Source organism: Enhydra lutris, unplaced genomic scaffold, assembly GCF_002288905.1.
Source record: "Enhydra lutris kenyoni isolate GAN:26980312 unplaced genomic scaffold, ASM228890v2 scaffoldscaffold57, whole genome shotgun sequence".
In the NCBI taxonomy this organism is placed as follows: Eukaryota; Metazoa; Chordata; class Mammalia; order Carnivora; family Mustelidae; genus Enhydra; species Enhydra lutris.
In genome coordinates, this window is record NW_019154141.1 from 4,878,470 (window position 1) to 4,901,636 (window position 23,167).

The 23,167-nt window shown below is 41.3% G+C and overlaps 1 protein-coding gene across 1 annotated transcript in view; it reads left to right on the forward strand.

Annotated features, from left to right (window-relative positions):
* Window positions 1-22,908, forward strand: part of LOC111158103 (ATP binding cassette subfamily A member 8) — a 73,179-nt gene extending 50,271 nt beyond the window's left edge. The window contains exons 23-39 of the mRNA XM_022519946.1: window positions 1,877-1,987; window positions 6,634-6,807; window positions 6,998-7,111; window positions 8,857-8,976; window positions 9,819-9,887; window positions 10,361-10,452; window positions 12,319-12,439; window positions 13,298-13,415; window positions 14,305-14,396; window positions 16,587-16,747; window positions 17,362-17,437; window positions 17,730-17,824; window positions 18,429-18,548; window positions 18,793-18,933; window positions 20,274-20,353; window positions 22,383-22,438; window positions 22,568-22,908. Coding sequence (XP_022375654.1) covers window positions 1,877-1,987; window positions 6,634-6,807; window positions 6,998-7,111; window positions 8,857-8,976; window positions 9,819-9,887; window positions 10,361-10,452; window positions 12,319-12,439; window positions 13,298-13,415; window positions 14,305-14,396; window positions 16,587-16,747; window positions 17,362-17,437; window positions 17,730-17,824; window positions 18,429-18,548; window positions 18,793-18,933; window positions 20,274-20,353; window positions 22,383-22,438; window positions 22,568-22,666 — 1,839 coding nt within the window. The 3' untranslated portion in view covers window positions 22,667-22,908. The remainder of the gene's footprint in view (window positions 1-1,876; window positions 1,988-6,633; window positions 6,808-6,997; window positions 7,112-8,856; window positions 8,977-9,818; window positions 9,888-10,360; window positions 10,453-12,318; window positions 12,440-13,297; window positions 13,416-14,304; window positions 14,397-16,586; window positions 16,748-17,361; window positions 17,438-17,729; window positions 17,825-18,428; window positions 18,549-18,792; window positions 18,934-20,273; window positions 20,354-22,382; window positions 22,439-22,567) is intronic.
* Window positions 22,909-23,167: the final 259 nt, after the last annotated feature.

Consider the following 23,167-nt stretch of genomic DNA (forward strand, 5'->3'; position numbering starts at 1 on the left):
AAAAGATAGAAGGAAGGAGGGAAGGGGGGAGGGGGACAGAGAGGAAAAGAAATTGAAGTCTTATTAGTACTTTTAGAAATGCTACAAAAGGAAAAAATTTAGGACAAAGTTCAGGCCAAAACTGCAGACTGGTTATATTAGAATTACTCCAATTTCTTGTAATAAATACTCATTATCTGAGCCAACTCTAGACCTACCAAACCAGCTTTTTCATACCTGGAGGAGGCAGAGTGGGCAGGGGGGAGAAGCTCAGGTGATTAGATTATATACAGTCTTGTAAGTTTGGAAACCAGAATACCTATTAGAGTTTGTAACTATTCCTTTTTTATTATTTCCTAAATATATTTCTTCCTCTTAGAGAGTTCTTTGAACACAGATACCATACATTTTTAATACTACAAAGTATTTTGTACCTGAGATAAGACCTGGAACATGATAAGCACTAAGTAATTTATTTGTTAAATGCATAAATGAATGTCAGAGGTCAGCAAATTATCTATATTCCATACCACTATAGGGTTTTATATATGGGTTTTATCTATGGCTAAGGACCACCTACCCATGTGTATATAAAACGAACCCACCATTATTTTTATACACTCCTGCAAGATCTTGAGTTAGTTTCTTACAACATATGTCAAGTCATGGTGTGTTCAGAAAATAAAAATCCCTTTCATTAAGAATGTGTAAGAAGTTAAATCATTAAAGCAAAAATTCTAATTCTCCATCAAGTATTAATTGATTTTAGAATCTATGCTATGGTTCATTTTATTAACCTCCTATCAGTTTTCTGGTTTCTGAGGGAGGATACAAACTGAGCAATGTGCCTTGAGCTTCCATCTATGAAAACATTCTGTTTTAGCCACAAGAAGTTTGACACCAGCCACTTTAATTAACCTTGTATTTAGGTGCCCAACATCAGAACTTTGATATCTCCAGCAACTCATTTCCTGTTCTATTTGAATTTACCTATTCACTACTCAAGTAATAGCCTTTCGTAGCTTTAGACCTTGTGTCTGTCCTGCTCAAAGTCACGGGCTTACCGCTAAGTACTGAACCCACACAGCCTGTAAGGTGTTCTGAAAAGGTCCTGTCAATAAGCCCAGATTTCACCTTCCCGTAGTTAGCAAGCATTTCTTTCATGGTCAAGCTGAAGAGGACCAGACTCTGCTTACAACTTTTTTCAGTAATCTGTGTAATCAAACACCACAAAGGTAGATCATGAAAGTAACATGGGAACTGCTTTCGGGAGAGTCTGTGAATCTTCCGTCCTCAAAGATTTTTCCAAACAGGAGCAACAAATGTGTGTAGCCAAGGTCAAAGGTTTTTCTTTGGAGATTTCAATTCCCCTTCTCATACTGTACTTTATCTCTCCTTTTGAATCCTGGACCAGTGTTTATCTGATTTCGTGGTATACCTAGACAGATACTGATCATCACTGTGCCCATAAAACATCTGATAGGATTTTTTGACTCAAGCTATCACATTTGAAATAATTAAATAGGAGTTAAAAATGGAATGTGAATGATCATTATTTATTGTTCACCGTAAGAGATATTATATATATATAATATATATATAATAATGTAAGAGAATGACAAATCTTACTCCTTTTTTTTATTTTCCAACTGTGCCATATTATCAATTCATTCACCCTCTTTGAGTCATTTTCCTTACCCATGAATTGGGATAGAAAGCTAAGAGTTAAGCTTCAAATTTGGAACCAAAAATGGATAAGGAAAGAGTTTGGGAACCTCCACAGGGACTTAACGCAGGAGTGTATATCATTAGTTTAATATTTTCTTAAAACGTATTCCAGAAAACAAATTTTGAATTTGTTATTCAGCTCATTGTATTGTATTCTTTGTATTTTCAGGACAGAGAGAGTAGTAGTGCATACGAGTTCCAACTATATACCATATTCTGGTTGATTTTGATATCCTCATGTTCTCCTTATATTGCCATGAGCAGCATTGATGATTATAAGGTAATAATGATACCTTCATTACTTTGTACAGATAGAAGCTGAAGGTAATATGATTATAGGATTTTCCTTTGGGCTATTTATGCATGTTTAATAGAGCAGCCAACTCAGCAATAAGTCCTAAGATATAACGTGGGTTTTTTTTTAAGATTTTATTTATCCATTTGAGAGAGAGAGAGTGAGAGAGAGCATGAGAGGGGAGAGGATCAGAGGGAGAAGCAGAGTCCCCATGGAGCTGGGAGCCTGATGCAGGACTCGACCCCGTGACTCCAGGATCGTGATCTGAGCCGAAGACAGTCGCTTAACCAACCGAGCCACCCAGGCGTCCAACATTTTTTAATTCTTTATAAATATATGGATAAATAAATAGATTACAGATAGAGAATGATTCTAAAATTTACATGGATAGGCAGAGCCTAGAACAGACAAAATAACTTTGAAAAAGAAAAAAAACAATGTTGGGTGAGTTATGCTTCTGACTTCAAGGCTTACTACAAAGTTTTAGGAATGTAGAATGTGTTGTATTTATTTAGGAGAGTAATACGGGCATATGAAACGAAATAGACCACTTAGATATTACCAGTTGATTTTCAGTAAAATCAGGGAATTCAGCAAATTTTTCTAGAACAACCTGATATTGGTATATGAGGAATGAAAAATGTTCTCAACACTCACCTCATGCCATATACAAAATTATTTTGAAATAAATCATAGGTTTTGTGGTAGGCAGTTATCTCCTAGATGGGATAGAATAAGCATATGCTTCAAAGAAAATGAGAACTTGAAACTCATCAAAGTTAAAACCTTTTACTCTTTGTAAAACACCAATAATAAAATTAAAAACTTTGCCGGAAGAAAAATATTCACAATGCTCGTACATTTAACAAAAGCCTTGTATCACGCTTGTGTTGGTAGCACAGAAACTAAAATTGGGAAGATATGCAGAAGCATAACAGGGTCCCTACACAATGTCACCAAAATCTGTGAAGCGTACCATCTCAAAAAAATTATGTCAAGAATATAAAGAACTTTTAATAATGGAAGACAGCCTAAATTTAAGGATAGCCTAATTTTAATGAAATATAGCCTCAGTAATAAAAGGTAGCCTATTTTAAAGATGGGCAAAAATTTGAACAAACACTTCACCAAAGAAGATATACAGAAGGAAAATGCTCCCATAAAAAGATAGCTGATATCATGAGTAAGCAGGAAAATAGCCTCAGTGAAGTCCCTCTACTCATTTAAAGAAAATGAATAACATTAACATGACTGAAAATATCAAGTCTGTGAGGATGTGGAGACACTGGAACTCTTATGCTTTATCAGCAAGAATGTAAAATGCAAGATCACTTTGCTAAGCAATTTGGCTCTGTCTTATAAAGTTAAAAATACATGTATTATATGACCCAGAATTTCTCTCCTAAGTATTTACGTGGGAGAAAAGAAAACATCTTTCTGCATACAGATTGGTACATTACCATTCTTGGTAGCTTTATTCGTAATGGCCAAAAATCTGAGACAATCCCAATTTCCATCAAGCTGTGAACTGATAAATAAATTCTTGTGTGGCCATATCATCATGTGATCTCATGTGTGATTCCACATCATGGAATACTACTGAACAGTAGAAAAGAAGGAACAACTAAAAATGTGTCAGCATAGGTACGGCTCAACCATTAGACTGAGGGAATGAAGACAGAAAAGAGTAAATCCTGAATGATTTCATTTATAGAAAATTCTCAGAACGGTAAAATAAATTCATAGTGACCTGTGGTTTCTTGCAACCAAGATAAAGGCATTGACTGCAAAGGAGCATGGGAAATTGGGGGTGACAGGTAATGAAAATGCTCTATACTTTGATTATGAGTGTGGTACGGGAATATATGCATTTGTCAAACCCCATACAACTGTATACTTAACAGGGATATTTTTCAAAATTATATTCAAAAGTTAATGAGGGGCACTTGGGTGGCTCACTGGGTTAAAGCCTCTGCCTTCAGCTCAGGTCGTGATCCCGGGGTCCTGGGATAGAGCCCCACATCAGGCTCTCTCCTCAATGGGGAGTCTGCTTCCTCCCTCTCTCTCTGCCTGCCCCTCTGCCTTCTTGTGATCTCAGTCTGTCAAATAAATAAAATCTTTAAAAAAAAAGTTGATGAAAAAAGATAACTGAAATAAAAGAAAATAGTATTTTGAAAATGGGACAACTCTGATAAAAGATAAATTTCAATGTTTAACTGACAATCTGTTTATAATTTTCATTTACAGGTACTCTTTCAATAATCCCAATGAATTTTTAATGTATCTACAAGTATTTGGAGCACCTTGTAAGATGAAGATTCTGATTCAGTAGTTCTGGGTGGAGACAAATTTTGAGCGACAGTCATAGGGAGCTGAACTTAGGACTAATCAACCCAGGCCAACTCGCATTAGCTTTATTTACAGATCTTAATAGAATATCCTTTAATGGTTCCATTTTGGTAACTTCTACACAAAATGACCTTGCCTAACCATCTTTATCTGTTTGAAACTTCCTCTCTCTTTAAAGTAATTCTGTTGTCCAAAGGAAGGGAGTGCTATCAGAATAATATCCTCTTCTCTTTCTAGTGTAGAACCTCCAGGAGTCTTGGGGAATGCTATTTGCTGGCCTGATGTAACTGTCAGCCATTGCGCTGTTAACATAGTCCTAATTTAAAAATGTCTCCCACAGGGAACGCCTAGGTGGCTCAGTTGGTTAAGCGTCTGTCTTCAGCTCAGATTGTGATCCCAAGGTCCTGGGATCAAGTCCTACATCAGGCTCCTTGCTCGGTGGGGAACCTGCTTCTTCCCCTGCCTGCCCCTCCCCTTGCTTATTACCCTCTCTTTCTCTCTGGCAAATAAATAAGTAATATCTTTAAGGAAAAAAAAAAAAGTCTCCCATAGGAAACACACACCACTTTCTTTCTCTGGCCTGTGTGATGCCTCAATTCCATCATGGTTCCAACACCCTGCCACTGTCTGTCTCCCTCTAGTGGAACATCTCATTCTTGCCCATTGTCTCTAAATTCTGGAACTCCTCAGACACCAGCCCTTAGCTCTCTCATCATGCTAGATGTCATTTTCTCCTCAGTAAGCTCATTGAACCTGAGGACTTGAAACTCCCTTTACCTAACCCATCACTCACAGATTTGACTGCACCCCAGATCTCTAATTTCTAACATTCCCTCCAGGGTGATCTGAACTCCCTTCTCGGGGTCCCCACTGGGAGCAGCAATCACACACTCAAACTTCATGTCTCCAAAGCTGAATTTATGGTATTCTTGAATGTGGACCCCCTTCCATATTTCCTGCCTCCATAGATGGCAGACCCAGGCACGCAGGTGCTCTGTCAGTAACGTAAAATCACAATTCATCCCCCTCATGGCTTTACCCACAGATCAGTCCGGCACTAGAACCTTGTTAGACGTTGTGCGAACTGAACAAACCTGTGATGGGAGATTTGGATAAGTATCCTTAGGTCCGATTACATCTAAGACAGGAGCCTCATTTAGCTAATCAGAGACCGCCAGCAAATGAATTTATTTATAAGTAGTTAAGTAGTATTTTTAAGTAGTTGATAAGTAGTTTTAAAAAATGTAACTTAGGATGTTTTTCAGAGAATGACAAGGAATACAAAATGCATAATATTTATGAATGTAATACTATTTTATATATATATTTATTATATACAAACAGTGAGCACAAGTCTCTCCCCAAAGATGATATAGTTTATAAGTATAAAATACTATACTTTATATTCTACATAAATATATAATATAGTATGTATTCTTATATAATATAAAATTGCTTTATTCTTTTAATTATAAGTAAATGATGCATTGGGGTTGTTTTGGCATAACACACATTCAAATATTTATTAACTATCCAAATATTTATGCATATGTATATCAATATTATTACATGAATAAATATCACGTACTTTGTATTCCTTGTCATTCTCTGAGTAAACATACCAAATCCCATATTTTAAAATTACTTATCAAGTGATATGGGGTATGGCACAAATTAAACAATTATAATAAACAATTAAACAATTTTGAATATACTTTTTCTTTCAAAAATAGTTAAGTTCGGGGCACCTGGGTGGCTCAGTCAGTTAAGGGTCTGCCTTTGGTTCAGGTCATGATCACGGGGTCCTGGGATCGAACCCCACGTTGGGCTCCCTGATCAGTGGAGTCTGCTTCTCCCTCTGTCCCTCCACCACTCATGCGCTTTTTCTTTCTCTCGGTCTCTCAGATAAACAAATAAAATCTTTAAAAAAAAATAGTTAATTTGCGATGGTCTCTGATTAGCCAAATGAGGCTCCTATCTGAGATGTAATTTGATTTACATTCCTGTACATCATTCATCTCTCTATTGTTTACTGTCATTACACTTGGACCTTCCTTCACATTATCTCTACCAGGTGTGGGATGAACATCCATGCTATTAACCAAAGCAGCAAACTGATCATTTATGTTTGGGACTCTCCGTATCCCTTGGTCCAGCTGCTTATAGCATGATGCAGAATTAATACAAATGAAAATTTTGTTTGAATATTTCCTTCCATAAACCACATTTTCTGAAGCCTTAAGTTGAAATACCACTTTGTGTCTTCTCCGTTTTTTAATCAGAGCAAAGTTCAGTCCCAGCTGTGGATTTCGGGGCTCTTCCCTTCTGCGTATTGGTGTGGGCAGGCGTTGGTGGACGTTCCAATGTACTCCTTGATCTTCCTTCTTATGTATTTGATGGACTACGGCTTAAACTTCGACGGCACTCTGTTCACACTTATAAGTGAGATTATACAAGTAAGTGACCATCTTCATAGAACAAATATCATTGTATGCTTTAATGAAAGCATTTGGGCAAACTGTTTGCCTTGATGTTTACATTGTTGCAATCAAATCACTGTAGAACCTGGTGCTCTGACGATCTTTTGGACCCTAACATTTTCTTAGATTGCATTTGTATTTAACTAAACATTCCTGTTGATTTCAGATCCTGTGTTCATTTGGCTATGCTGCCTCCCTTATCTTCTTGACATATGTGATTTCATTCATTTTTCGCAAGGGGAAAAGAAATAGTGGCATTTGGTCTTTTTGCTTCTTTATGGTAAGTGTATTTCTTGTGAACATTCATTTTATGTATTTAAATAAACAATTCTGAGCCATTCCTTTAAAATGGGCCCTCAGTAGAATGAAAAATTAGTATTATAGTCTAAAATATTTTGTTTTCCTTATATGGGATCCTTTTCAAAATCTGCATCTTTTTCCTCTTCCTAATTTCTACCCTTGTCTCTTTTAAAAGTCACTGAATTGTTTCTACAACCAGAAAGTATTTGCTAGAAGGAAACCTGGAAACCATTTGTATCTTCTTTTTACTAAAAATAAATAAGCACCAAGACCTCCACAAAGCCATGAGGATTACAAATATTGTTGCTAGCATAGTTAAAACTAGAAACTACTTCTCCATACTCTACTAGAATTAATTCCATAAAAGCAACACTTATTTTATCTAAACTGGGAAGGAAAAATATGTGTCATCTCCTAGTATCTATTCTAATTTCCTGTCATTCCAGCAGCCAAAAAGTAAATTATCATTTCAACAAATATTAGTTGGCTTCCAACAATGTGTCACAAACTAAGACCAATAACACAGAAAAAATAGTTTCAACCCTGAGAGGGAACTCAGAAGGTAAACAGAAGTAAACAGCCACTTACTAAAGCAAAATGGGAAGGAAAAGATTATCTCTTTTTCAGAGATTGTTTCTATGACAACCAGAGTCGGGAAAGATTAATTTAGGAAAATGAGAGCACAGATATGCTTGAGGAGTTGAAACCTGAAGAGTGAGATTTTAGTAGCTAGAGAAGACTGATGATTCTGTGCGTGAACAGAAACTCAGGGGAGAAAGTCCAGGTTTGTCCTGGGAACTGGTAATCATCTGGCATGGGTAAGGAGAGGAAAACGTACAGTGTGGGCGTGGTCCTAGTTATGGTAAAAATATTGGTTGGAACCACATTGGCCTTTAATGATGCGCTCAAGAGGGGCGCCTGGGTGGCTCAGTGGGTTGAGCCTCTGCCTTCGGCTCAGGTCATGATCTCAGGATCATGAGATCGAGCCCCGCATCAGACTCCACATGCAGTGGGGAGTGTGCTTGAGATTCTCTCTCTCTCTCTCTCTACGCCTCCCCACCACACCCTGCTTGCACGCTGTCTCTCTCTCTCAAATAAATAAATAAATCTTAAAAAGAAAGAAAGAAATATACTTTTAGGAAAAATATGCTGAATGCCTTAAAAACAGTAATGTGTAACACAAAGAAGTACAAAGACTTTTAGGAAGCTTTTATCATTGCAGTGTTTTAGAAGAAAAAGTCTGAGAGCTCCCGTTATCCCTGTAACTATCTCTTATCCCTGAATTTTGATTTTGAGAACTTCTACTGAAGCCACTCCAGGCTGTTGCATGCTTCTGTTTTCCCCCTGGTGTCCCCTACAGAAGTCTCCTCTCACTGTCGCCATTACATCATTCCCAGGAAATGTCTGTTTGTGTTCCCTTGGATTAGTGCTTATCTACTAATTTTACCTCCAAAACCAATATAATGCCAACTTTCTTCCTTTTCTGTAATGAAAGTAAGCTATCTGTTAGATCCTAGATTTATCCCATCACGTCTATTCATGACGCTCCCGATTAAAGGAATTGAGCTAAGTCACTGAGAGAACATGTCGATGGAGATACACTGATTGCCCTTGCGTTTCTGAGGTGGGAGTTGAAATTAGGAATATCCTCAAGATGAACCATCTCAATTTGGAGAATAGGTGGAAATGCAGAGTGGTTAACACGCATGTCCGTATCTTCCTTAGATCTGCAGCATCTCTGTGTTTATATTGTTGTTTGAGAGCTACAAACACGTCACCCTGTACTGCATCACCTTTCTGGTACCACAAGCCACGTTAATTGGCTGTATGTTGTTATATTATCAGGTAGGTAATGCCACTGTCTGCCCCAGTGTCCCGGAAACGCTTAACCAGTTGTGGAAGCTATGCTCGGCGTTGGGGCTCTTCCCCATGCTGAATATACATGACATTTAAAGATGTCTACCTCATGGATGCCAGTTGAATTCCTCCCAGATAGGCGGTGTGTTCCAGTTAGAAAACCTGGTCCTGGTCCATGTGTGGGGAGACAGGGAGAAGGGTGGTGGGCAATAGAGCAGCCTTTCTACACTCCTGGGCATGCTCAGTTTTAGGAGGAAGCAAATGAAATATCACTAATCTTTGGGATCTCAAGATTCTAGAGAGGCTTTCAATAGGAATAAAATCCCCCTCCCCTTTTTTTCTAACTGATTGATAGAGAACTATAAACTTCTACAAACATATAGATAGAGATGTAGAAGTATAGACTTCTACAAAAGGAACAAAGATACAGTACGTGAGTGACCATGGGGAAAGGGAAGGGAAAAAAAGAAAGGGGTCTTCTAAAGGATCAATGGGCATAGGAAGCTGTATGAAGCTCTGGGGGACAAGGAGAAACCCCGTTTCTCTCTGATTATTTGGAGAAGCTAACAGAGATGCCCAAGATTGTCTTACCAGGTAAGGCGTAATTGCTAAATCCTGTTGCTTCAAATAAAAGCACAGTGCCTCATCGACCTTGGGAGGAAGGAATACCACCACTTGCTACACATTTTGGAATGGGCATCTACCAATACCCGTGGTGAAATCAGGCAACGTGTTAGCAGAGCTGTCCAGTGGGTCAGTTCACATTCATATAGATAAAACTCATGAAACCAAAAAACTTCCTAATTTCACCATTCTTTTTCCTTTTGCAGGTGGCCATATTTTATTTCTCGACTGAAGAAGAATTAGAAAGTATAGAGGCATTTCTGATAGTTTTAATTGTAAGAACACTCTTGTCTTTAACAATATTTGTGTTTTTACTCTACCAAATCTTTTTAATTCCTGTACACACAGTGAAACATTTTTTTTATTAAGATAGACCTATGGATATTAAGATAGACCTATGGATAGACCATGGAGATAAAGTATTTGTAAAATATGGAACAAATTTTTCTCAAAGATTGACTGACCAGGTAATATGCTTCTCAATTTTTGAAAACACTGTACCAGTTTTGGAGGAAGTGACATAAAGTAATGGCATTCTATAATTAAATTTGTTTCCATTGTTCTGTAAACAAGATTGAAAATGAATTTGATAGTTTCACAATCTGACAGATAGATCATTGGAAATCCGTAATGGTTTTTTCAACTGTGTCTTTGGAGAAGTCTGACTTCTCCTATTTTATTTCCGACGTGAAACATTTTTCTCTGAGTGTTCCTGACCATGGGTCTCTCTCTCTCTCTTTCTTCCCAGCCTTTCCTTCATTTTATCATCTTCCTTTTTATTCTTCGATGTCTGGAATGGAAGTTTGGAAAGAAATCAATGAAAAAGGATCCCTTCTTTCGGTTGGGAGAAATCAAATTTACTTCTTTTATTTCAATCATTAATACTTAAAATATTTTTCATGCATGAATTAACCAATCAGTAAAGAACTGCCAAGTCCTGGGATAGACCGAGGTAGCCCCCATGCACCAATACCAAAAACAGAGGTCTAAATACCTAAATCAAAGAGGATTTTAAGTACAGGGGGAAACAGACCCGAGACATTGAGTATTAAGGGCTTGGACACTATGTGCAGTAGAAGGGTGGGAAAAGCTACATGCCACTACTTCAATTAAATAGCAACCCATTTAAGCAGATTGGCAGTTGAAGGAATGTTGTCAATCCAGGAAGGAAGAACGAGTGAGCAAAGGACCAAAGACAGCAATAATTGTGATCTTTGCCTGTGTAGTAAGAAGCCCAACTGGTGGGTCGCAGACTGGTCCAGGTATTTATGGGACTTAAAAGCTGAGACTTGTCTTTTTTGCACTGTGCGAGGATACGGCCATAAGCATCTTATTCCCTCTGGGTCACCCATTGGTTTCATCTTTACCTATTAGAGACAGTTGAGTGGGCAACTTCCAAGATGACCTTTAACTATTTATCTATTCATCTTTAACTAACAGTTAAAGATTAACAGACAGTTGAATGGGCAAGGTGGAATCTAAGATCAGTATGGGGGATTAGGTTGAGATGAGAGAGAATAGAATATGGGTCTGAAGGACCAGACTTAAAGTGGAGGAGAAAGTGAATCTGACACATATTTCCAAGAAATGGCCAGGTTTCACAGAGACCAAGCATCTGATTTGTATTTTCTGAGACCATCCTGACTTCAAAACTTCTGACTCATTATCCCCATGGGAATGTAATCATACCAACATGGCAGTGGTGTTAAAGCTAAGGTTTCCAGAAAAATCACATCATTCAACTATGCTCTGGAAATCCTCTGTTAGATCAGAGAAAGACAACGATCATATAATCTCCCTGATATGAGGAAGTGGAGATGCAACATGGGGGGTTGGGGGGGGTAGGTAGGAAAAGAATAAATGAAACAAGATGGGATCAGGAGGGAGACAAACCATAAGTGACTCTTAATCTCACAAAATGAACTAAGGGTTGCCAGGGGGAGGTGGGTAGGGAGAGGGTGGTGGGGATATGGACATGGGGGAAGGTATGTGCTGTGGTGAGTGCTGTGAAGTGTGGAAACCTGGCAATTCACAGACCTGTACCCCTGGGGCTAATAATACATTATATGTTTATTAAAAATTTTAAAAATTATAATAGAAAAATGATACAAATTACATTTTTGGAAAGAAAAGGCAAAAAAAAAAAAAATCCTCTGTTAGATAACAGATACTAAGTTGCCCAGTGAACAGGGAAGAAGAATGTTCCACAGATAAGTAGGATGAAAGGTATGTGTGAAGCAAGCACGGGTCACTAAATACAGCAGTGACCTTGATAGGAACTAGGTCGGGAAGGGAGGAGGAGTCACCTCACTGAAAGGAGGTTATAATCTTGTATTAATTACCCAACCTACTCAAAGCATAAAATTTACAGAATGCAGTATCTTTTTTTTTTAAGATTTTATTTATTTATTTGAGAGAGAGAGAGAGAGAGTACAAGCAGGGGAAGGGGCAGAAGGAGAAGGAGAAGCAGACTCCCCACTGAGTAGGGATCCCAATGTGGAGCTCCACCCCAGGACCCTGGGATCATGACCCGAGCCGAAGGCAGATGTTTAACAGATTGAGCCACCCCCCAAGAATGCAGTATTCTTAATACAAGGATGCCCCAAGAATGCAGTATGTCTAACACAGGTGCCCCAAGAAGGCAGTATTCTTAATACAAGGATGAAAACATCGTATCAAGGATTCATGAATGGCTCTTGACTCTAGAATTTCTCCAAGAAGCCCCGATGTTTGTCAAAATCCAGAAGCTCCAGAAGGGGAAGATGAAGATGTTCAAATGGAAAGAATGAGAACAGCAGATGCCTTGAATTCCACAAACTTTGAGGAGGTAACACCTGTGAAGTCCTCATTTCATCAAATAACACAAACATTTGTCAGTGAACATAGTCGGTCTGAGAGTCTGATCCTCAAATAATTCTGAGTTCCTCCGGTCCATACAAGCACAGATCACGAGTTCCTTTTAGGAAGTCATCATCTTGTTTACATCAAAGCAAACAGATTAAAAGTCTTGTCACCTCCATCTGTCGTTCTTGGAATATAAGCCAAGAAGTGGAGTACCAATGAAGTTGCAAAAGCCAAGAAAGAACTTTATTTTCTTTTTCAAAGATTTTATTTATTTATTTGAGACAGAGAGCACACAGGCAAGAGTTGAGGGAGTGGGGTGGGGGGAGGGGAGGCAGAGCAGAGGGAGAGGGAGAAGCAGACTCTCTGCTGAGCTGGGAGTCTGAGGCGGGGCTCAATCCCAGGACCCTGAGCTGAAGGCAGATGCTTCACCGACTGAGCCAGCCAGGTGCCCCAGAACTTGTGAATTTTAGAACGGGAACAAAGTGACACATAGCACTGTTCCTTGGAGAATGGCACTGTATGGACTGCACAGCAAAGTCTAATTGCAGTCAGTTGCCTTGTCTTTAGAGCAGGACTCAGTACCTCTCCAAGTCTCTTTCCTCCTGTTCTGTACCAAATACTGTGCTTCTGAGTGACTGCCTTGGTAGGAGGGGAAAATGACCATCTCTTCTCTCCAAGACTGAGAACCAGGACTGGAGAATGGTCAGGAAACGTGTCCCCTTGTGGAAGGTCTTCTGTGATGGCATGGCTTGGGCCATGAGGGGCCATGCCAATGGGAAGACAGAGCTTCAAAGTTCATGGAGAGAATTAAAGTCTGATATTATTTTCTCATCACTTGCAGAAACCGGTCATCATCGCCAGCTGCCTCCGCAAAGAGTATGCAGGGAAGAGGAAATGCTGCCTTTCCAAGAGGAAGAAGAAAATTGCAGCAAGAAATGTCTCTTTCTGTGTTAGAAAAGGTTTGACCCCCGTGGCCCTTCCCCTGTTGGCTTGGGGCCCTCATGAGCTTTATGTCTTGATGAAAATCATTTCAACACCTCCTAGTTTCACACACGGACCCAGCAGCACATGACCATCAGCAGCCCACTTTACAGGTCCCATTTCTTTTATTTTTTTAAAAAAATATTTTATTTATTTATTTGACAGAGAGAGAAAAAGGGCACAAGCAGGGTGAGCAGCAGGCAGAGGGAGAAGCAGGCTTCCCACCGAACAAGGATCCCAAAGTGGGGCTTGACCCCAGGACCCTGGGATCATAACCTGAGCCAAAGGCAGATGCTTAACCGACTGAGCCACCCAGGTGCCCCTACATGTCCCGTTTCTAAGTAAAATTAACCATCTCACCCCATGGATGGGGCAGAGTGACATCTACATGGAAACTGCAAGCACTCTATTAAAACAAACCACTGAAGCCATGATGTTTCTACTTCATGGGCATGACTGATTTCCTATTTTGTTCTATTCATAAGAGAATGAGCTGGGGTTGTACCAGCTCAGTCGGAAGGCTTAAACAGCAGCTGTGAGATGACCTCATTCTGTGTCATTATCCCACGGTGTTTAGGGTCACAGGAGACAGAGGCTGACACACTGGCTTCCAAGAGTGGCCTTACCCATTCCTGTCAGTGTGACGTGCGTGGGCAGCTAACCTCGTCTCCGAGAGCTGTCCCCGGATATGTACTCAGGGGTTATGATAAGAATCTCCCAGGCTTGACGAGTCAACGAGATACCATATTTCCATATATAAAGCACAGAGCACAACACTTGCCACGTAGCAAGATCTCAGACAATATTTTATTCTTAATTTTACTATTGAAGTCAATTCATATTAAGTGTAACCAATTTTTTTTTCAGGTGAGGTTTTAGGATTATTAGGGCACAATGGCGCTGGTAAAAGCACATCCATTAAGATGATAACTACAGACGCGAAACCAAGTGCTGGACAGGTGGGTGAGTTGTGTGGAGAATGTGCTAGCTTGGGGTGCTCAGAATAAACCTGTAAGATGGGAAAACTTTGTAAAAAACAAATCTCATTTAATCATTAGATGACAGAAGTAGTTAAAGTCACAGAATAACACATTCACAAAATGAACATATTCATACATGGAAAAATTAATCACTGGCAAGGAATAATTACTTATGCCTTCAAAGACACCTAGAGAGAATGTTCGATATCTGATCAGAAATCAACATCAGAATCTATACAAGCTTTAGTTATCGCGCCATAAAACGCACGGATTTGCACTTTTTTTCTTGGCAAACTATCTGTTTCCATGTGTTAACAGTGAGTGCAGTATAACACATTACATTTTTGGTTTTGATTGTTTTTTTTTTAATGGGAGTATAGTTGACCTACCGGATTTGTACTTTCAATGGGCATTGTTTTCCCAGTATGTAATGCTTTAATTTTAAATTAAAATTAATTTAAGTAAAATTTTAAAAAATAATTTAATTAAAATTTTTAAAGAAAACCTTTATTAAGCAATTGTATTCACAAAGTGCTTGTATACTGAGACATGTATTTTTGTAGAAAGACACTCTTTCTTGGGAGTGTTTTCAAGGAATGACTCAAAATTGAGCAACAGGGATATACATGAAGTCAACTTGAGTCATACATGCACTTGACCTGCAGAAGGTGGCCAGACACCAGGAAAAGAGCTCAAATTTAGTAAAGAAAGAGACAACATCAGGTATAGAGAACATATTTCCCCCCAAACTCTGTAGCAGAAAATAGACAACTTGAAGAGCTCCTTCAGAAAGGATGTCCAGGGATTGTGGAACTCAGAATATAAGGCAGAGGTCTGTGGAAACACACCAGGGGAGATGCAGTGGTGTTCAAGCCCGGAAGGGAAAAGACCTCCAGGAATGTGATTGACAAATATCCCACCAAAGAGGGAGGGGAAAATAAATCTTCACAACCTCTCCAAAGCCAAGATGGGAGCATGGGACGGTGAACGGGGACACTCAGGGATGTTGGTGGCTCACTCAGACCTAACTGAGCTCAGTGGAGACCACGCTCTAATTCAATCACCATCTGGACCCTAAATCATTATTTTATTTCTCATTCAGCATGGGCCCAAAAAAAAAAGGGTGTAACTGTTCATAGATACATGGTAATGAACTATTTTAAAAGGTAAGTAAGATCTGAGTTAACAAAGTGAACTCTGGGTGTTGTGAAACTAGCTTAAATCAGATCAGCAGTTTGTGATCTTTATAAACAATGTCATTGTCCTACTTCAATATTTTCAACAACCTCTTACTGTACTAAGGCTGAAGTACCCCCCTTCCCCGCAACCCCTGGCTCGTCCCAAGGGGCCGATTGTCACATCCCTTCCTCAGTGCTGAGCCGGGCCTCCAGCTTTGCCTTGGGTCTAAGAACAGATGGAGCTTCTTCACAACACAGGGCTTTGCTCTGCTCCAAATTCCTTTCCTCTGGGCTTTTTCCATGGCAGGTGCCCTGTCCCTCCAGTGGTCCCTCAGCTGAAGGGCCCTTTCTGATCATCCTACTTGGTGATGTTAGTTAGTCCCCGCCCCCAGCATCCTGCTGGTCCCCACCCCCAGCATCCTCTTAGTCCCCGCCCCCAGCATCCTGCTAGTCCCCGCCCCATCCTGGCTACTTCCCTTACAGCATCACTTAGGAGCTGTCTGTATTCCAGCTGCTCATTTTCCTACTTGTTTATTGCCCAGTTTGCTCAGCAGAATGAAAACTCGCAAGGAACAAGGGTGCTGGCTATTCCATTCCCATTGCATCCAAAGCAGACAGCGCATTTGTTACGTGCTCAAAAAACATGTACTCACTGAGTGCATTCAATAGTGAGGAATTACGTTCATAAATCCATAGACTTATTTCCTGACTGTGATTTTTAAAAATGGATATAATCTGTTGACTGTGATGGCAAGACATATTTGCAAGATACTTGATTTTTCAGCTTAGATTAGAGGGTGCACACATATTTTTTTCATGTGTTTACTCTCTGTCAACCTCCCTCCAGCAAGAATGATTATAGATTACTCAAACCGATTAGGACTTAAACAATCTCTAGTTTTTCTAGGTTTGTAAGGAGAAAGAGGCCGCTGAGAAGTGCAGGGCAAACAAACCCAGAGGGCAGGCCCTGAGAGTGAACTTTTCTCTGCAGGTGCTACTAAAAGGCAGCAATGGGGAGGGCTCCCCAGGCTTCCTGGGGTACTGTCCCCAGGAGAACGTGCTGTGGCCCAATCTGACTGTGAAGGAGCACCTGGAGGTGTTTGCTGCTGTCAAAGGGCTGAGGAAAGTGGATGCAGCAGTCACCATCGCCAGGTGGGTGGGAGTCACACCTGTTCTCTACCTACAGGGGCGGGCGATGGTTGGGGGTGAGGAGATTCACCACCAGTCCAGGACAGGAGACTGAATTCTGACCCAGATCACACTGCGTAGATTTCCCGCTAGAAACTGGTTTCCCGGACTTCAGAATGTTAATTTTCTTCTCATAGTAAATATAAAAATAGTAACCACTGGTGAAAGTTATCAAAAATCCCAAAATTTAAGAATAAAGTATTTATCAAAGAACTATTTAGAAATCATGAAATGGGCCTTGAGCCTTTTAAAAGGAAAAGCTATCCATCTGGAGGGATCAGACCAGCCTGTTTAAGATTGCCTGGAATTGGGGCACCTGCGTGGCTCAGTCGGTTAAGCATCTGCCTTTCTCTGTGGTCATGATCTGGGATCCAACCCCACGTTGGGCTCCCTGCTCAGCGGGCAGTCTGCTCCTCCCTCTCCCTCTCTCTCAAGTAAATAAATAAAACTTTTTTTTTTTAATTGCCTGGCATCTATTTTCCAAACTGCATTTCTGAGCTCTGCTCCCCATCCCTGTGCTGCGGGATCCACCCTCCCGCCAGCTTCCTTGCTGTAAAGCTCCACTGTGTCTCCTCCAGGTTGGCAGATGCACTCAAGCTGCAGGACCAGCTGAAGCAGCCCGTGAAGGCTTTATCCGAGGGAATAAAGAGGAAGGTAACGGGGCGCCTGGGTGGCTCAGTGGGTTAAAGCCTCTGCATTCGGCTCAGGTCATGGTCTCAGGGTTCTGGGATCGAGCCCCGCATGGGGCTCTCTGCTCCGCAGGGAGCCTGCTTCCTCCCTCTCTCTCTCTGCCTTCCTCTCTGCCTACTTGTGATCTCTGTCTGTCAAATAAATAAATAAAGTCTTTAAACAAAAAAAAAAAAAAAAAGAGGAAGGTAAGAGGGGGCCTCAGCGTTACTCTGCGCACCCCAGGTCCGTGCCAGACTCACTGTCCCTCTCGTTGCAGCTCTGCTTCGCGCTAAGCATCCTGGGAAACCCGTTGGTGGTGCTTCTGGATGAGCCCTCCACCGGCATGGACCCTGAGGGGCAGCAGCAAATGTGGTGAGGGGCTCTACCCAGTCACGCCCGGCCCCCACACCTTGCAGGAAATTTGTGAATTGTTTTACTTGTGTAAAAATGGTCCCTTAAACTGTTTCTTAATGGGGGAGTGTCAGGGAGACCACCTCTCAGGATCATTTGTACTGTACATAGTACAATATTTTGCAAAACAAGCCCAAACCCTCTCCCTGGTAATATTTCACCATTGAAGTAAAAGCAAGTATTGGCAGGACCCAGACACACTCACTGTCAATAGGACTATGTATTTTCTCCTACTAGGTTGTGACACCTCGGTGGTTGAATTCTGTCTCTCTGTTCCTTGGCACAGCCCTTTCATTACCAATCTCTTGCTCAGCATTTCTCTCTCAACACAGCCTCATGAGAAACTCCGTGTTCTGTGACGGCTTCCCCCGTGCTTGTCTCCCCTCCACCCGCTCTCACCTGGCTCACCTTTCCTCATCCACCTGCCCGCTCTCAAAGGTCGTCCTTTGCTTGAGCTCCTTTTGCTCATTACTCACAATGCATCCCGGTTAAAAATTCTTTTCTCCACCCATTTGTGATTAATTAGAAGGCTTTCTTAATTGCAAATGGTCTTTTGACGATGTAGGCAGGCGATCCGGGCCACCGTTAAAGACACAGAGAGGGGTGCCCTCCTGACCACCCACTACATGGCAGAGGCTGAGGCTGTGTGTGACCGCGTAGCCATCATGGTTTCCGGGAAGCTGAGGTGGGTGCCCGTCCCCGCCTACACTTGCCCCCCCCCCCCCACCCCTCCCATCCCCCCAAGTTCCCCCACCCCACTCCCCGCACAGGTGCATGGAGGGAAGAGTTCGTGCCCAGTGCGGCTATGGCTGCTGCATCTGGGTCTAAGAGTGACGCCCTGGAGACAACCGTCACAGCAAGAGTCTCAAACATTGTGTGCCCTGTCTCTTTCCCCTCTCGGTGACAACCTCATCCTCCTCGACCTTCAGATGTATTGGTTCCATCCAACACCTGAAGAGTAAATTTGGCAAGAATTACCTGCTGGAGATGAAGGTGAAGACCCTGGAACAGAGGGAGAGCCTCCATCAGGAAATTCTGAGGGTTTTTCCCAGGGCTGCGCGGCAGGAAAGGTAAAGATGGATGCTGGGTTTGATCTGATACTTAATGTCAACTTTTCCTTGTGGGTTTCATGCATTTGTCCTCAGTAGAGTGCACATTTAGCCCAAAAGGAAACCTAAAAGATATGGATACTGCAGAAACTAAATTAAAGAGGGGAGCTGATAGAAAATCAGGGGTAACATGTGTTGTGGTCCTACTAGCTGCCTGGTCTCATGCTATCTTGTTTAATCCTCACTGACTTTGCAAGGTAGATACTGTTTTTCCAGTGAAAGATGAGATTATTAAAAAAAAAAAAAAAAGCATTATGGGAGTCTGGACCCTACAAGGACCTTAATAAATGGAATTGGCTGTTATCTTTAAGCATAGGAAACTGAGAAGTTAGGTCACATGACAAAGCTAACCAGAGGCATAGGTAGGACAGAAAACTAATTATTTTATTTCAAATCTATTAACATGTCCAATTTTATACACAGTCTGGTCATGGGGTAGTTCTCAGGAAAATCAAACAATAAAAATCAAAGATCAATTTTAGGATCATTTTTAACATCTAGAATTTACTGTAGAAGACATATGATATAGGAGTTAGGGGAGAAAACAGAAAAGAGTAATAAGAAGTCATAACGATATGGTGGGAAAATATATTTCTACATGGAGTATGACTATCGAAGCCATAGTATACCTCAGTGCACAGCCCACGACTGAACAGAAATAGGTCATAAAGGCACAGGGAGTAGCAGAACAGATGAGAATGATCACCCCATACATGGAGGAAATAGTATTTGATGAAATGAAATCAAAATCTTCCTGATTTTCAAATGATAAAAGGACAACTGTTAATCTGGGAAACAAATTATTTTTTAAAAACTTGTTGCTGAACGTTATTTGGTGCTGAATTCCTGGTGATTTCCAGTCCTCATCAGAGACTCAACGATATCGTCCTAAATTAGGAAAGTAGTTGGAGTAGCATGGGACCAGTTTGGAGAGGTAAGGTTCTCTGGAGAAAAGACTTAGACCACCACCTGAGCTGAGTGACTTTAAGAAACAATGGGGCTTCAGTCCCTGGTGGAAGATGAAGCTGGAGAAGCAAGTGTTCAGCTGAAAAGAGAAGGTGGCAGGCAACTTTGGCAAGGGTCCATGTTTCATCTGCACCACATCTGCCCTCTCCATCCCAGGAGCCAAGGACAGGAGCCTCTCCCATCCCTGGGATCTCCTTGTGAACCACCTCACCCTGGGCATTTCACCTGCCCCACACTGACTCTTCTTTACCAGGATAATGACCTGAGACAGGATGGCAGCCCGCCTGTCCCTGCGCGGGGCGGCATCAGCCTCAGTCCTGTTCCTCTCCCCGTAGGTACTCCTCTGTGATGGTCTATAAACTCCCAGTGGAAGACGTGCAACCTTTAGCACAAGCTTTCTTCACATTAGAGAAGGGTAAGAGCCATAAACTTGGAAATAAATCCCAGAAAGCAGATAATTCCAGATCATAGACTAATCCATCAGCCTGACAGAAATGGAATGTGAGCTCAAGAGTTCATTGTAAAGATTTTATCTATTTATTTATTTTAAGAGAGAGATAGCATGAGGGGGCAGAGGGACAGAGGGAGAGGGAGAGACTCTCAAGCAGACGCCCTCCAGAGCACAGAGCCGACATGGGGCTCCACCTCACGACCCTGAGATCCTGACCCGAGTTGAATTCAAGAGTCAGATCCTTAACTGACTGAGCCACCCAGGCGCCTCTAAGGTGTTAATTTTTTTTTTTAAGATTTTATTTATTTATTTATTTGACAGACAGAGATCACAAGTAGGCAGAGAGGCAGGCAGAGAGAGGGGAGGGGAGAAGCAGGCTCCCGCTGAGCAGAGAGCCCAATGCGGGGCCCAATCCCAGGACCCGGGGATCATGACCTGAGCCGAAGGCAGAGGCTTTAACCCATTGAGCCACCCAGGTGCCCCTAAGGTGTTAATTTTTAAAGTTAAAAATATCCAGTTGAATTTTAGGGGCACAAAAATCAATGTTGGGGTGTTGATGGGCAGAGGGGTAATGGGAATGATTTTACTTTTGCTTGGTGGGTGTTTTCCATATAGATATATGTATTATCTATATATTATATGTATTATCTATATATATATACATATAGGTATATGTATATATATATATTTCCATATATCTATATGGAAAACCTAAGTCAAAATTCAGTCCTGTAAGCTTTTAAAGAGGATACTTTCTTTGGGAACATTGATGCATGATGCATATTTACAATTTAATTTTATAGGGACTTGTATATTACTATATGGCTTTAGGCTGTATATGAAGAAACTGGCCTCCTGTCTAGTCATTAAAACAATCTTCCTGTGTCTGTTGCATTTCACATCTGACCACACTATGTCTGTCATCACGGCTTTATGTTTGTCTTGCCACCTGAGCCCATTAACTCTGCCTCTCTGAACTGTGCTGGCCAGAACGAACTCCCTCTACGTTCTTTCCATTGTCATGACTCAATGATCTTTCTCCTTGCTTGTCACCTTCCCTGGGGAAGAGATTCAGGTCTCCTGGTTCTAGAAGACTCTTTGTACTCCTGCCAACAGCATTCATGGTCACAGTGACACCCTGTTGCCATTCTCTGGGCCAAGCACCCCATTTGCTAGACCATGTGATCATGCCAACACTCCCCAGATTGGCACTGTGACCAGTACTGGCCTGGTACTGTTGGTGACATATCCAAGCTGCGGCCTCCTATCAGGGCTATGACTACCCTTCCCATCTATTCTGGTCAAGGAGAAAGGTTTTCAGCTCAGTTAGGAGCAAGCGGTCACCATGGCAAGAGGGTCGCAAAGGATATCTGCTCCCCAGGAAACCTCAGACATCTTTCTCCATAATCTTCTGGGGCTTCCCTTTGCAAAACGTGTCTTCCTCCCCCCTATACCTGAATGCGCAGAAGAACTGGGTCACATGTACTGGGAAGGAAACCTTTCAGCACTGTCTTCTCCTTAAATAGAAATCTCTAACACAGGGGCACCTGGGTGGCTCACTGAGATAAGCCTCTTCCTTTGGCTCAGGTCATGATCCCTGGGTCCCGGGATCGAGCCCCGTGTCGGGCTCTCTGCTCAGTGGGGAGACTGCTTCCTCCCCTCTATCTGCCTGCCACTATGCCTACTTGTGACCTCCCTCTGTGTCAAATAAATAAATAAAATCTAAAAAAAAAAAAAGGAAAGAAGAAAGAAAGAAAAAAGAACTCTCCAACACTGTGCTAAATGAGCATAGCATACGTACTTTCCTCCCCAAACCCACGTGAATGCATGGGTGTATTTCGAACTGCATTGTGATTAGGTAAAGGAACATCTTTACCTAAACTTTTTAATTTAAGATGTTTTTAAAAATTGCTGTTTGTACGGTATGCTGACTTCTAAGGCCATCTGGGTATAAAAATAGTTGAACTCCTAATGTCCATCTGTCCTTCTGCAGTTAAACAGAGCTTCGACCTGGAGGAATACAGCCTCTCCCAGTCCACCCTGGAGCAGGTGGGTCGGTGTGAGTGACTCTGTTTCATCCGTGCACTATAAAGGGACACTGTGTGCATACGCCTTGCACTCAGAGCGACAGAAGGCAGGGTGACCTCTCTCTCTCTCTTCATTTCTTGTCCATCTCAGGTTTTCCTGGAGCTTTCGAAGGAGCAGGAGCTGGACGACTTTGATGAAGAACTTGACCCTTCAGTGAAGTGGAAGCTTCTCCCACAGGAAGACCCTTGAAGCTCCAAATAGGCTATGTTTCCATTCAAGCCTGTGGTTGTTTTTGAAGACATCTATTTTTATAGCATTAATGTCATATTTTCAGAATTATATTATATTATAAATGCTGACATGGTTCTTCCTGTAGTGGACAGTAGGAGCAAGGGCTGGGCAATTGCAACCACCATGTGGACAGAGGTACGTGGCTTAGCCCACCTCCCAGTCACTGCATCTGTATCTCTGCGGGTCTCCCTGATTCCACTTTTCTGAAAACCTTAAAATACTTTTTTCTAACCTAGGCTCAGAAGTCCATACATTTATTCTTCTACAAGTTTGATACTCGGTGAAGCTAATATTTTAGTAAGAACTTTAAAGGACGGTGTCAAAAACATCATACTTTTTAAAATGGATTTCCATGTATATTCTTATGGCTAAAAATATTAAGCAATCATTGACCATAATATCTGATATCAATACATTTGAAAACATATCTGCTGGTAACATTATCAATAATATAGACAT